At 37.6% G+C, this 15,773-nt stretch overlaps 1 protein-coding gene across 4 annotated transcripts; it reads right to left on the reverse strand.

Annotated features, from left to right (window-relative positions):
* Window positions 1-1,497: 1,497 nt before the first annotated feature.
* On the reverse strand, window positions 1,498-14,978 carry LOC130717794 (uncharacterized). Of its 4 annotated transcripts, XM_057568157.1 has the most exons (7): window positions 14,804-14,978; window positions 12,956-13,005; window positions 11,335-11,440; window positions 4,151-4,330; window positions 2,874-3,362; window positions 2,122-2,193; window positions 1,612-1,788 (listed from the first exon to the last, which is right to left on the reverse strand). In XM_057568157.1, exons 2-6 carry the CDS (start codon window positions 13,001-13,003, stop codon window positions 2,129-2,131), a joined length of 888 nt encoding a protein of 295 aa, XP_057424140.1. In that variant the 5' UTR covers window positions 13,004-13,005; window positions 14,804-14,978; the 3' UTR covers window positions 1,612-1,788; window positions 2,122-2,128. The 4 variants fall into 4 exon arrangements, with proteins under 4 accessions (XP_057424143.1, XP_057424140.1, XP_057424142.1 ...); XM_057568159.1 differs by lacking the exon at window positions 4,151-4,330 and having other exon boundaries at window positions 14,804-14,962; XM_057568158.1 differs by lacking the exon at window positions 2,122-2,193 and having other exon boundaries at window positions 14,804-14,962.
* Window positions 14,979-15,773: the final 795 nt, after the last annotated feature.

The raw sequence follows: 15,773 nt of genomic DNA on the forward strand, positions 1-15,773 counted from the left end.
CAATTTAGGATGTTCAATTTGGGGGAATTGTATTGACAAAAAAAAAACCTAGTTTGAGGGTGTCATAGGAAGATTTTCTGGCGAGAATGAAAATTAGATCTCGCTAAAAGTTCGGGGACGATTTTCACGTTTATCCTCTTTTATAAATGTGTCCAAATGATAACTTAAGTTTTTTTAGATAAGCCAAATATTGTATTCACACTTAGCACAAGAGGTGCTAAACCCAAATACAAAAAAAGAGGAAACGAACCAGAAAACTAGAGTAAACTATAGCACTCTAGAAGACCAGCATACGAAAAGCTTGGACAACTAGAGCACAACAAGAGCATGAAAACCGGCCCACACCAAATTTCCCAACCAACCACACTAACAACCCACCAAACTCATGCTCAACCCCAATAAGAAACATGCCCGCCCAAGACAAAAAAGAGCCCGATTAGACAGAGCACACACATCACCGGACTCGTCGACCACTTGAAAAGAGAGTAACCTGGAACAAATGATAACTCAAGTAGTAACAGCTGTTGGCCAAATAGGTTGGGGAGGAGAAGTACAGGATCAATCCTGGAGGGCTCTAGTTTATATTTCTGATGTAAAAAAAAATCACTTACATAGTATATTTTTTAAAATTTCAAATTATTTTATTAATTTTATTTGCGAGGACATTATAGTCCAAGAAAAAATTGATGCTCTCTCTCCCTTTTTTTCTCATTTTGACAAGACCATTAGAAGTAGACGTGACCCACCTTATATCACATTTCTCTCTTATATACGTGCAAACCAAACACGGAGAAAAATATGGTCTCCACTCTAACTCTCTTCTCCAAATCTCTCTTCACAACTCTCCTCTAACAAGAACAACCTTAGTAATTGTTATTAAGAGGTTGAAGACGGTTTCGTAGTGAGAAACCTCATTCTCAACTGTTAAGAACAATCATAATGAGCAACCACATTCTCTATTAATAAGTAACAAAACCACTTGGTTAGTGTGCAAGACCCTGTAAGCTTTTTTCTTGTCCGTTTGAGCTCCTGTACTCGGCAGATTCACTTTATTGTACCAACTACAATGATTATAGATTTTGTTATTTTTCCAATGGCTAAACCTATACGGTCTTTTTTTTTTTCGACCGCCAAATTTCCGCTACAAATTTTTGGATGCCAACGTAACTATATCAACTTTGAAAATAAAAACACCAATAGAAAGCATGGTGCATATAAAGAGATACTCTGAGATAGAAACATCTTCAACAAAAAAAAAATTGAAGCATGGGCTGAAGCCCTCCAAATTTAAAAAAAAAAGGTTGAAGCAGGCATCAACCAACCTCTAAACAGAATGATGGAACCAGTAAGGTTTAATAAAAGTTCAATAATTTCATCGAGTTCCCTGAATTCTTTAATGATTGTTAGTTTTACCAGGTAAATCTTCATAAAAGTAGTTTCACGCAGACTAAACCAATAATTAAAATCATCAAAACACAGTAACGCAAGTAAAGCATCTGACAAAGGACAATAGAATCAGAAATATAAAATCATCAAAACACACTAGAGCAAGTAAAGTATCTAACAAAGAAAAATAAGACCAGAAATATAGGGGGAGAACAAGCGCGAAAATAAACGAAGAGGATTTATTATTTATTAAGACCAGGAAAACCCTTCCAAATTTCACTTCCTATCACTACAGTTTGAGGCTAATGAGCTCCTATACATTGTGCACCGAAGAGCTGGAATTTGAAAATCTCTTTCTAAACTTCTATTTACAAGCAGTTCGTTCTAAGTAAGCTGTTCAACCTGCATGCAAAAAAGAAACAATTATTATTAAGTGTATGACCTAAACAATTTCATGTGTTGTATGCAATTGTAATGGAACCATAGAGAGGTTTGAAGCCGCACTTGTTTTCAATAAAATCTGTTATGTATTTATTTATTATTTCTGCCTTATAGCAGCTAGCTTTAGTTTAGATAACAGGATCCCTTATAACAAAAGAGAAAGAATGTACCTCAATGTTATTGATAATTAAACATTGAGTAATGCATTTAATATGTGGAAGTCCATAATAATACTAATGTCAAAATTTCTCTCTCTCTGTGCGGGGCGGGAGTTTTGGGGTAGTGCTTTCTAACCTTGTTCTCAACTTTCAAGGAAGTTCTCATTAGTAGCCAGGTAGGGACACCTTGGATAGCTCTCCATTATGTCTGAAAAACAAAAAACAAAAAATTACCGCTAATAAACCAAATGATCGGACCCCATCTCAGACCCCAAGCATGCAGAGCTTTGTGAAATTATGATATGACTCGTGGGACTTGCTGCTGCTATGTTATCAAAGGAGAGGTGCTTTCATGTGGTGAAGTATAACATAATGTGCTTAATTAATAATTCAGACTAGTGTTGAAGGGTGCAAGTAGTAGGGGTTCTTGGCTGATTTGGAATGGGCGATGGTTCCTTGGTTGTATGGTCTTTCAGTCCTCTGATTTTGTTTCTAGTACCCCTTGGAGACTAATTGTAGCTTTTGGAAAATTTGTACTCTTTTTCCTTCACTAGGTTTTGATCCCAAGGGGTTTTTCCTAGTAAGCTTTTAATGAGGCATTTTTTCTAAAGTCTCTTCTCCAAGGTGATGGAGGGAAATCACTAGCAGTAGAAACATTTTAAGCTGCTGTAAATTTATGCTTTATTTTCTTCTACTTGTATTGGGTTGAAGTACCTCTTGTACTTCATTTTAAATATATAATTCATTGCTTATCAAAAAAAAAAAAGCTAGGCACAAACTTCAAACAATCATCATGAATCATAAGGGAGTAAGGGACCATCCTTTTACACATTACCATCAAGCAAGCAAGTATATAGAAAGCAATGATGAACAGGAGAGAGAACATACCAGAGCTCTGAGAAAAATCAGCAGTCAGATCTGAAAGGCTGAGATTTCTAGAAATCTGCCCCAAAACTCCAAATGAAGAAATGTCTAGATCCAGGAGGGCCCCATTCATAGAATGAGAGTTTGAGTTTACACTAGTGAATGATGTAACCGTTCCATCACCAATAGTTGGGCATGCATCCAGGACAGTGCTATCAGGACCAAAAATGTATGAAGGACTACCTGAATATCCAGGTTCCGATTTGATCATCCCCCCATTAATCCCTTGTATCAAACCCATACTTGAGCTTTGAGCTGAACGCATGCTTGAAGGACTGGCAATCCTGTTTGCATGAGCAGACATCTCAACCACAGCATGCATACTAGTGTTGAGCGATGACACATCATTACTAAACATATTATGTAGTCTGGAGTCAACAGCATGTTGCACATTTTCTGGCTTCGCAGTTGCACTGCCTTGCTCAACAGCATAGCACGATGGGTTCTGGGATACTGTTAACAAAAGTGACACAAGTGCATAAAAATAACAAGTAATTGAAGCAGGCAACTAAATTCAACACTTCTGTATATCTATTCAATCACTCTCCACCTTATCATTATCTCTAGAAGAGTACGGGCTATTTTCAGAATGAAAGCAAATTACCAACGTCTATAAAAAATAGAATAACTTATCATAGTGTTCAAGCTCCTTGAAAACTGTTTTTATCTTAAGAAGACTGATAATTGTTCTCTTCAACAAATACCCACCTATTTTGCATCTCAAAGAGAGAAGGCAAAGACCAAGTCCACCCAATTTACTTTCTTAAAAGTTGCAGCAGAGTAGGTAAAGGGAAACTTAACAGAAATTTCAAAGAAGTTAAAACAAAATGCACTCATGTGGGATTTCAATCATTCCCATCACGCTCAATGTTAAGATTTTGTGAGACAAGGTAAACAGTAGAGAAACCAATTTTTTGAATTGCAACATAACTGAACTAAATACTCAATCTGAGACAAGACAAGCAGGAGGGTATAGACCATAAAGTTGTAATTTGAGCTTCCACTTACTTCTCCACTTTCAATACAATTTATAAATAAAAAAACGCAATTAACTCCCTCCAATTCATCTAGGAAATTTATAGTGTGTTATGGAAGGGGAAGGAGAGGGTTGGCTGAGGAAGAAAAGGACTAATGAGTCAGACGAGACCCTAAAATCAAAAAGAACTTTCAAAAGGCTGGAAAAAGTAAAAAGAAGTCCACTCAAAAGGGATAGAAAGTCCAAGGAAATGATATGGACTTACATGGAGGAATATGCGAACCATTAGAGTTAGGTAGTGAAGCAACTGCAGCTGATTGTAACTGACTTAGCTCGGCATGTTGCTTCAGCAACCTGTTGAACTCTGTTATTTGCTCCTTCACTAGCAACCTTAAATAGTAAGCCTTGAAGAATTCTTGATTCTCTTCTTCAAGCTTTTGCCAAACTGAAACACCCAAAGAGAAAATTAAATCATGGTTGACAACGTAATTATGTACTTTGGACTCAAATACCCAATTCCTAGCACTAAAGAGTGTTGAAAACTGTAAATGAGAAAACTGATTAACATTGATTTGTAAAAGCTTCAGATTCAAGAGATTACATCAGTATTTATAGAAGAGCACTTAGCTTGTTGATCAAGCTAACAATCCTAACTGATTCTGTTATGACAGCTGTTATGACAGCTCAGCATAACTAACTATGACAGCTAACACTAACTAACCCTATAACTGACTGCATACACAGTCAGCAAGCTAACTAACAGTAGCTTCTCTTACACGTTACATAGTGTACTCTAATAGACCCCCTCAAACTCAAGGTGGTGAGGAAAGGATTTTCTCAGCCACATGGAGTTTGGAACGAAGAAGCTCAAACCGGGTTGGAGAAAGAGCCTTGGTAAAAATATCTGCAAGCTGGTCTTCAGAAGGAATATGGTGAACAAAGAGAGAGCCATTCAGCACCTTTTCCCTGACAAAAAAGATATCAAGCTCCATATGCTTTGTTCTGGTGTGCAGAACAGGGTTGTGTGTTAAAGCCACAGCCCCCATGTTGTCACAGAAAACTCTAGGAGAAGAAAAGGGGACCTTGAGCTCTTGCAACAAAGATTGTATCCAAAGTAACTCAGCAGAAGTATTGGCAAGGCTCCTGTATTCAGCCTCAGTACTGGACCTAGCAACTAAGGTTTGCTTTTTGGAACTCCAAGACACCAAGTTAGGACCAAAAAACACACAAGATCCTGAGGTGGACCTTCTGTCATCAGGGTCAGAACCCCAATCAGCATCACAAAATGCAACAAGAGGAACTGTAGAGGACAAGGAACAAGGATTGAGGTGAAGACCATGATGAATAGTACCCTTAAGATACCTTAAAATACGTTTGACAGCCTTCCAATGATCTTCTAAGGGCTGGCTAAGAAACTGGCAAACTTTATTCACAGCAAAACTGATTTCTGGCCTTGTGAGAGTAGCATACTGCAGGGCACCAACAATGGACCTGTACAAGGTTGGATCTGCAAAATAATCAGATCCATACTTGCTCAACTTGGCACCACCAATCATAGGAGTAGAAATACCCTTTGCTTCCCCCATTTCAGCTCTTTCAAGTAAATCATGTATGTACTTGGTTTGAGTTAAAAGCAAGGACCTATCTTTCAAGTGATGAACCTGAACTCCAAGAAAATAATCAAGCTGACCCAGTTGCTTCAGAGAAAATTCAGAGTCAAGATTCTGCACTACTTGCTGTACCAAAGGCAGAGAATTGCCAGTAATGATGATATCATCCACATAAACAAGAATGTATATGACTGAACCTTTTATGTAAAAAGTAAACAAGGATGGATCACACTTGCTAGGTGTGAACCCATACTTAACTAAGGCTGACTTTAACCTTTCAAACCATGCTCTAGGGGCCTGTTTGAGGCCATAGAGAGCTTTGTGTAGCTTGCACACAAGTGTAGTATCTGAATTCTGAAAACCAGTAGGTTGAGTCATATAAACCTCCTCTTGGAGAGCTCCATTAAGAAAGGCATTATTCACATCTAATTGGTGAATATGCCACTGCTTGGTGATGGCCAAAGTGAGAATAAGTCTGATTGTAATAGGTTTGACCACTGGTGAAAACGTTTCTGAATAGTCAAAGCCTTTAACTTGATGATATCCTTTGGCAACAAGCCTAGCTTTATACCTATTAATGGTTCCATCTGCATTCTCTTTAATTCTAAATACCCATTTGCATCCAATAGGCTTCCTATCCTTAGGAAGAGGGACTAAAGTCCAGGTACCATTAGCCATCAAAGCATCATATTCTGCCTGCATTGCAGTTTGCCATTTGGGATCCTTAAGAGCCTGTTTGGTAGTTGTTGGTTCTGCCTGAGTAAGAAGCAAGGTGGGGAACAATCTAGGCATGACAATGCCAGACTTGGCCCTTGTCTGCATAGGGTGAACATTCCCAACTGGTTGAGGAACAGAACCAGCAGAAGAAGATGTAGATGACTGATGTCCTTGGGCTGCTGAACCAGAAGAAGCTGAGGGCAAGGGAGAATGCATGGGCTGCTGCTGGACAGAAGAAACACTGTCTGCATTGTGCTCAGGAGAAGGTGCAGAAATAGCAGCAGCAGTATTAGGTTGCTGAATGTGTGCAGCAGCAGGTATGAGAGGAATAACAGAAGACAATCCTTGTCCAGAAGTTGCACTCTCATTAGGATTAAACAGTGCATGATAGGGGTATGTAAACTCATCAAAAATGACATCCTTGGAGATGTATATCTTGCCTTCATTGTCCATGCACTTGTAACCCTGATGTGTAGAAGAGTATCCAATAAACACACAAAGCTTGGATCTCAAAGACAACTTGGAGTGAGTATAAGGTCTGAGATGTGGATAACAAGCACAGCCAAAGACCTTGAGAAGCTTATAATCAGGTTGCACCTTGAAGAGCTTAAAGTAAGGACTAACATTGCCCAAAAACTGAGGTAGGCAATCTGTTGATGAGAAACACAGCTGCAAGGAAAGCATGATCCCAAAACTGATATGGCAAATGAGCATGTGCTAGCAAGGAAAGACCTGTTTCAATTATATGGCGATGCTTGCGCTCTACACTACCATTTTGATGATGTGTGTAGGGACAAGTAAGCCTATGAACAATCCCTAACTTAGTGAAATAGGGTGTTAAAGGCTTAAATTCTGTTCCATTATCAGTTTGAACTGATTTAAGTTTTAAACTGAATTTTAACTCAACCATGGCTTGAAACTGAAGGAAAACAGAACATGTATCAGACTTCTTCTTAATGGGAAAAATCCAAGTAAAGCGAGAATAGGCATCAACACAAGTAAGAAAGTATGAAAATCCACAAGAGGACTCAATGGAAGCTGGTCCCCATAAATCAGCAAACACAAGTTCCAAAGGAGAATGATAAACAGTACTAGAAGAATGAGAAGGTAGTCTATGTGATTTAGAGAGACAACAAGCTGAACAAACTGTAAATTTTGCTCTATTAGGTACTGGAATATTACAACTATTGAGAGCTGAATGCAAAGCCTCATGATGAGGATGTCCTAGTCTAGAATGCCATAAACCATAAGAGGTTGGGCATACAATAGTAGATGATTTATTACTAGAACTAGGAATAGTAGAACTAGGGAAAACAGCTGACAAGGCAGAAACTGAATCTGAAACAGCAACTGGAGGCAAGGAACTTGGAACTTGAACAGAAGATCTCTTGGAAAGAGAAGGAGTGTGCATGCCTTCAAAGACATACAAGCCATCTGGACCAACATGACCTTTAAGAAGAACCCTAGATGTGACCTGACATTTCACAACACAAAAAGAGGAGTGAAACTCAAAGTAAACATTATTATCGCTTGCAAATTTACTCACACTAACCAGATTTTTGGTTATATCAGGAACTAAAAGCAGATTTTTGAGAGTGAGTGTGGTGTTAGTATGATAGGGAGAGGGAAAGGAAGCAGATCCTATAGAGAGGATTGGCAAACCTTGTCCATTCCCCATGAAGATGTGATCATTACCAGCAAGAGAAACACTATCTGAGACAACTGATGCATCATTAGTCACATGGTGAGTTGCACCAGAATCAGGGAACCAAGTGCTCAGATTTGCTGAGGCAGAAGAGCCTCCTGCTTGTGATGAACCTGTGATCATAGCTTGAGGTGGTCTTGCATTGTAATTTCCAGGTCTGTGCCCTACACTTGTGAACTGAGAAGAGGATGAATTATTCCAAGGTGTACCAGCAAAAGGATGAAAACCAAACTGCTGAGGACCAAAAGGAAATCCTGGAAAAGAGGAACCAGGTCCAGAGTATTGTTGTTGTCCAAACTGAGTTGGATTTCCAAATTGAGGAGAACCACAGTAAGGAGAGAAACCAAACTGAGGCATAGGAACCATAGGGAAATTAGGAAATTGCATTCCATAGCCTGAGTTCATGCCAGACATGCCAATAGAAGGAGTGGAAGATGCACGATGATAGCAGATACTGGCATCATGACCATACTTCTTGCAGATCTGACATTGCACACTGCGATTGTTGCCTCTGCCTCCGCCACGTCCATTGTAGCCACCGCGAGAGTTGTTGCCTCCGCCACGTCCATTATAACCACCACGACCACGCGAATCAGAGAAACCACTGCGCTCATCACCGCGCTCATCAAAGGAGCGCTCCTCATAGGAAGAATCGACGGAACTGGAAGCATAATTTGCCTCAGAAGGCACCGGCGACGGCGCCGACGATGGAGGTTGCGTCGCTGGCGGCGGCGAAGCCTGCGTCAGCAGCGCCGATGGAGGATTCGCAGTAACCTGACGAGATCGAGCGCGATCTAGCCGCGCTTCATGCGCGATAATCATTGCTTCGATCTGCGAGATTGAACTCGGTGTTTCACGATTATAGACAATCGTTTGGAGATGACTGTAATCCTCTGGCAAACCATCAAAAATTGCTTCCAATTGTTCACGATAGGAGATTGGATCTCCAATAGTGATCAACGCATTAACGATCGACTTGATACGTTTGAGATACTCGGAACACGACTTCGATCCCTTGGAGATGGATCGAATTTCAGATCGCAATTGCGTTGACTGTGCGAGAGAGTGTGCTTGGAAGAAATCGAGCACTGCCTCCCACACTTGCCACGACTGAGAACAGTTCACCACCGTAGGAAGCACCGATGGCGAAAGAGACGAGAGTAACCACGTGAACAGAGCAGAGTCTTGCTGCTCCCAGATTTGATATGCAGGATTCTCCACTGCATTCACACGATCTTCTTCACTGAGAAATCGTGGTGGAATCTCAGGACGAGCAAGATAACTCTGCAATCGATGCGTACGAACGATCCCTTCCACATGCTGCTTCCATGAAAGGAAATTCGTATCATCAAGCTTCAGTGAAAGCTTGTGAACAAGAGTTGAGGAACTCAACTGTGGTTGAGCCACTGCAACTGGAACGGGAATCGGAATCTCAGGAGCTTCTTCAGCCATGGTGAAGAAAATGAAGAAGAAAAATTTGAGAAGAGAGACCTCAAGGATCGTACCCTGCTCTGATACCATGTTGAAAACTGTAAATGAGAAAACTGATTAACATTGATTTGTAAAAGCTTCAGATTCAAGAGATTACATCAGTATTTATAGAAGAGCACTTAGCTTGTTGATCAAGCTAACAATCCTAACTGATTCTGTTATGACAGCTGTTATGACAGCTCAGCATAACTAACTATGACAGCTAACACTAACTAACCCTATAACTGACTGCATACACAGTCAGCAAGCTAACTAACAGTAGCTTCTCTTACACGTTACATAGTGTACTCTAATAAAGAGAAATTTCAATATTAGCCGTAGATCAAAACAAAATTTTACCCCGCATAACAATATACCCTTTATGCAAGTTCAAAAGCCAAAACATAGGTTGTTGACCCGATTAGGAATGTACTTCTTTGGCTTTCCTAAATGCCAATAGCAAAATTACAATGACCATGTATGAAATTTATAATTCAACAGCAGCTAAGTACGACATGTAGTTTATGTATTGCGAAGCACCCAAGTTTCTTATTATTTTGTAATAGTTACTTATTTTTCTTGTGATGGAAGTCTATATATTAAATGGTTATAACTACAAACTAATTACAGCAAGAGCAAACTAGCTGAACCTGAATGATTTTGAAAACCTGCAAATATGAATTAAAATTTACATTTTTTTTGATAAGCGAATTAAAATTTACATGGTGAAAATACTAGAAGTTTCTATGTCTGGCATGTTTTCATTTAAACCATTGATCAAAATTAGATAAAGAAAATAAGACGTGATTAGTAAATGAAAGTGTAATACAGCGATCAGAATTTCGTTGGGTTTTCATTTCAATAAACGCAGAGTTCATCAAGTCAATCAAAAACAACAGCGACCAAATTTGTAACTATCAAGAAGTGAGATGAAATGTTGCAATCTTCAAAACCACTAGCAATTTCTAGAGGCTTCCGACAGCATTCTATGGACAATATATCAAGCAAAACAATACTTCATTCTGGTGTGTGCACAAAGAAATGCATGTTTAGATATGTAATGTTTCAGACAAACAGACTGTCTATATGTGGTGCTTGGTCCCTTTCAGCTTGAAAGTATATATATGACACAAGACACACAATCTAACATGGATACAGAGATCGGAATTTTTTTACAAAATACTGGACACAATGTGCAAAATTTCCAGGCTCCAGAGTGTACATAAACTTGTGGAGTCTTCATTGACTTGACTTGGAAACTCACAAGGGTATATCCAAAAAGAAAATTATGTTTGAAAATTCACAAGTGTCTATCTTCAATACTGGTGATGATCACAAAGGCATTGAGGAGTTCAAGATATACTTGTTTGGCATTTCCAAACTAAGAATCTCCGTCTACTATAATAGTTTATTGGGATTAAAATGACCCAATCGAATATAGGTATCCTATCTCTCACTTCTGGAGGAAATTGGACTCCTTGATTGTAAATTTGTTGACATACCTATTTCCAACGCATTCACATTGTTTCATTTGTTTAGATCTATGGCATTCAGCTATCTGATTTTTTTTTTTGTTTAGAATAAGAAAAAATATTAAATAAGTGGAAGGACAAAAGGCAATAGGAGGGAGGAAAAGTTATTCTTGAAACAGGAGTCAAAACATGCAGAACTTTAAATCCCAAGGCATGTAGAAATGGAAGTTTCCATAAAATGCATGTTGCAGCATCAGAGAGACGCCATCGTAAATACAATGCTATCCACGACACATGCAAGGCAAAGAGAACAAAACATAATTAATTTACAGATTACCTTAGTGCTGAACCACAAATTTACAGGTTGAGAACCATGACCATGAAAGTAGAAATAAATCTGGTATGAACTGTGTGGTTGTCCGTATGTATGCGTGCATGTGTGTGGGAAAAAAAAACACTGAACAAAAGTTATTACCAAGTTCTGTAAAACCAGGCTCGATTTTGGCTTCCACTAGTAGCGTTTCCACAACTTCTTTTGGGTTCATGTATAATTGCAGATATCGTTCTATGAGATTTTGCACCTGGAATGATAGAAATAAACAAGAAACATGGTCACTGTAAGATGAAAACAAGTAAACAACTGTAGAGGGATCAACGAAGAGATCTGGAGGAAACGATGTGCAGCTATAAAATCAAAGTACACAACAGCAGTCCATAAATATGAAAACTAGTCTTAATAATTACCCAACTTGACAGCCAAGTAGTCCCAATTAAAACTACAGTCTCCATAAAATTAAGCAAATCCCCATTTAACAAGATCATGTTATTACCTAAATAGAAGAGATAATCAATCCACACAAATACTGAATTTTTATATTCCCTTGTTGATATCCCATTCTTCCTATTCCATACTCCAATAAATGATTCAAATTTATAAATTTTATTAGTGTTCAGTACATAAATAATAACTGAATAATTTCAGGGATCAGCGGTCAAAGGTCAAAATCACTAGTGTCTTATCATTTTCTAGAAATGAATAAATGGCCAAGCTTCCCTAGGTTCTAGGATGAATTCTTCCTTTTCTTTCTTACTGAAAATGAGTACATACTACATATGTAGCACTTTTTAAGTAAGTGAGAAAGTTGATAGTGCAGTCTGTCATTCTAGAACTGTACTAAGCAAATTTTGTAGAAAGAGGAGAAAGGAATGGATGTAATATATCATTAGTGTATATAGTTTAATTAGTGTAGAGTAATATTTAAGTATAGTCTTGGTTCTGTTATAAATTATATCTCTTTTAAAGAGTTGTTAATGCTGTTAGTTTGTTATAACTGCTGTCACTTAGTTTTTAATTGTACTCTCTGTATTGGGTTACATAGGTGCAGCCTCCCTAATATATAATATATATAGTATTAAGTTAAGAGTAAAGTACAATGAGTAGTACAAAGTACGAAGGATAAGTACATCTAGGCCAGGTCCATAACTATCAATGATCTATGTCAAACTCGTAACCTTGACTCTTAACACCCACGGCCCATTATATGGAAAGATATTCTACGAAATATAGGACCTAGTTTTAATTATCGCCATGATAGGATTTAATTTAGTAACTACGATATAACTGCTAAATGGAAGTTTATGGAACAGTTATATATTTCTGCTTTATTAGATACTAAGGGGAATTCATCAACAAAAAAATTGATACTAGGGGGAAGGGATAATATCTTAGGAGTTCTTGAGCAATGGTACAGAAAGAGGTAGCTGCAACATCGATAATTTGATGCGATTTAATCACATTTCCAACTAGTACTATATAAAAAATAAACAAGGAATTCATCATATGCAGTGTATAAATGTTGAATAGCAAATTTGAGCTAGTCAAACTAAGCATCATAATATAATATGATATGAAGACTAGCATTGGCATAGTTAAATATTCATCTAAGTCGCACCAAGCCTTAAAGAAACTATCTTCTGCAAATAAATTATATATTCAACCTTTCATTTCATAGCTGGATTGAAAAACTTAAAAGCTACAAGCAGAAATGCAACAATTAAATATATTGAAGAAGGCGATGATGAAGATTACAGCTTACCAGCTGGATATCTTCACGAGAAACCCGTCTCACAGATCCACTTGACATGTCTGAAGTTCCCAGATGTATTGAACATAATAAACATAAAGAATAATCAGAATTGTTGACTGGTTAAGTATGACACTGAAATTAATAAACATATAGGAGTTCCATTTTACTCCCTCCAGTGTTAATATTTTAATACTCTACAAACTTAGGCATCAATCTACCCCATTGATAATGAACAGTCACATCAAAATCATCATTGGTGCAACTCTACCATCTTTCCTTAATAAGTGCTACATGTCCTTTCATTTTGATGCATAATGCTTATCTTCTCTTTTCCTATATAACCCCTCATCCAACATAACATTTTCATCTTTGAAACACTAATCTTATGCTCTTGTTAGTGCATTATTGCCCAACAGTTAGGGCAATAAAGCATTGTTGGTTTTATGGTTGTCTGATAAAGGTTTCTTTTTGGCTCTGGAGAAATCTTTCTATCACAAATAATGCTTGAACCATTCCTGTATTTTATCCACCTAGACATGATTTATATCTAATTTTATTTCTCCAGAGCTTTGTATCCAAGATCCCCAAATTGTGTGACATGTTATAAGTATGGTATTCATAGAGTTAGGTTTATAGAGAGAGAGAGAGAGAGAGAGAGAGAGAGAGAGAGAGAGAGAGAGAGAGAGAGAGAGAGAGAGAGAATGAGTTGCTGGCTTCATTTTTTTTTGAAGATTCATCTCGGGGTTCTTATGTATAGTTATTTAGAGAAGCAAAAAGCAAAACATTGCTGCTAGATCAAGTGTAGAGACAGAGTTCCAACCTATGGCACGGAAAGATTAGAGCTATTATGAATGAAGTTCACACATGAACTCAAAATCAAATACGAAGTTTAGATAAAGTTGTTAATCTGCAATCATTATTGCAAACAATTCGAATCAATAAGACAGGACAAAGCACAAAGAGATACATTGACACTCTATCAAAGAGAAGTTTGAAAAATGATTTTGTAGTTACATGTATGTGTCCCTTCAGGATGTCAGTTCAGTTGGCAATTGGCTTACGTATTGACCAAAAGACCTCTCTTAGTGCGACTCCATGATTCCTTTTATATTTTTGACAGATTTATTTCTTAACTTCTATAATTGGAACAGATTTGTTTCCTGTAGTCCTGTACATCCTAGATTAGCGTTTATTAGAATCAATGTATATATTGTAAATCACAGCTATAGTATTATTCAAGAAGAAATAATATTCAGATTTTTAAATCCTTTCTCTTTCATGTCCAATGTTCTTCCCTCATTGGAAGAGACTTAATGAAAGTAGCAACATTACTCTACTTATTTTGGGGGGGAAAATACTGCAATGTTTAACTAATAATTAGAACAAATGGTTTGTACATAGAAAAACTAATAATCAGTTTGTTTCATACCAAAACAACCACTTCAATGCAATCCATTCCTCTCTAATCAATTGTATGGGTAAAATCCTCTGCCTAACTAGATATTAATATTCTCTAGGCTCAACCAAGTCCGGTAGCTATTTTCTTAGCAAAATTCTAACCAACTATTAACAATTTAACACGATTCATGAAACCATTTCGCGTTCTGTCAATCAATTCCAAAGGCGCTCCATATACAGTAAATTGATAAAATCAAAAACAATAAATTCAACAATCCAATAGAAATTCAAATGGATGGATCAACAAGAAGCAAAACAAAGAAAGAGCGATGAAACCCTAAGTACTTTTAAAAAATCCGAATCAATTTTGATGAAAAGTTGGAATAGAAAACAAATTAGAGTCGCAGAGAGATTGAATCACGAAAAAGTAGAAGATAAGATGTCAGCGATTTCACATACCTCAACAGCTGGAGAGGAGAAAGAGAGCGAGAGCGTGAGGAAGAAGATGAAGATGATGACTGATATGCGGGAAAGGTAAGAAGAACAGAGGTGGAGGGAGGTAGAGTTGGCTTCGTTCTCCGATGATCAGCTTTTTCACAATAACAAAACAATGTTATTTGGTGTGGGCCACTATGAGAATTAATTGCCCAAGTGGTCATTTGACTCATTTCAAAGCGACACGTGTCAAAGAGGGATCCACGTGGAGATCGCATTCTTACCGATTAAGATACAATATATTCATTCATTCATGGGTTAAACCTGAAAACCGTCCCTGAACTTTAAGCGAGATTTGATTTTCGTCCCTCGTCAGAAAATCTTCCTAGAGGCACCCTCAAACTACATTTTTTGTATGGAAACCGTCATTGCCGTCGATTTGCCTCCGGCTACCGTGGTCAGTTGGCAGTTTTGTGCCTACATGGACATGTCACGTAATTTAATTAAATGACTTGTAATTTTTTTAAAAAATAAAAATAAACCAAATAATTTAATTTTAATTAAGTCCCCAAATCTTCTTCACTTTCTTCACTCTTCATCATCATTTTCCAGAATCATCTTCACCTTCAATCTTCCTCGTCTTCATCATCATTTTTTCAGAATTAAATCTCTGGTCAAAGTTCAGGGATGGTTTTCACGTTTAGGGTTTAAGGGATGATGATGAAAAAGATGAAGATCAAGAGATGATGATTCACATATGTTAATGTTTCTAGATATTTTTAGATAGAACGTGAAAACAACAAAGCCAAGAACCTAGTAGTATTCATCCATTTGTTCTGCAATGGTCATGGGATGCAACAGATGAAACTAAATATGTAAAAATGGTTTTAACTCTTAAATGTAAAATATTAGCGTAATTTTGATCCCTACCTATCGTTAAGGTACGTTGCAAAAACACTAAAGTGGCTAGCTTATGGCGGCGCAGGTTGGCACA

This window comes from Lotus japonicus, chromosome 5, assembly GCF_012489685.1.
Source record: "Lotus japonicus ecotype B-129 chromosome 5, LjGifu_v1.2".
Lineage (NCBI taxonomy): Eukaryota > Viridiplantae > Streptophyta > Magnoliopsida > Fabales > Fabaceae > Lotus > Lotus japonicus.

Coding starts and splice junctions, on each gene's coding strand:
- LOC130717794 (XM_057568157.1), bottom strand. CDS start 13,003: ATGTCAAGTGGATCTGTGAGACGGGTTTCTCGTGAAGATATCCAGCTG. Junction 3,363..4,150: donor TGGTTCGCATATTCCTCCAT/GTAAGTCCATAT, acceptor TTTTGTTAACAG/TATCCCAGAACCCATCGTGC. Junction 2,194..2,873: donor TGATTTTTCTCAGAGCTCTG/GTATGTTCTCTC, acceptor TTTGTTTTTCAG/ACATAATGGAGAGCTATCCA.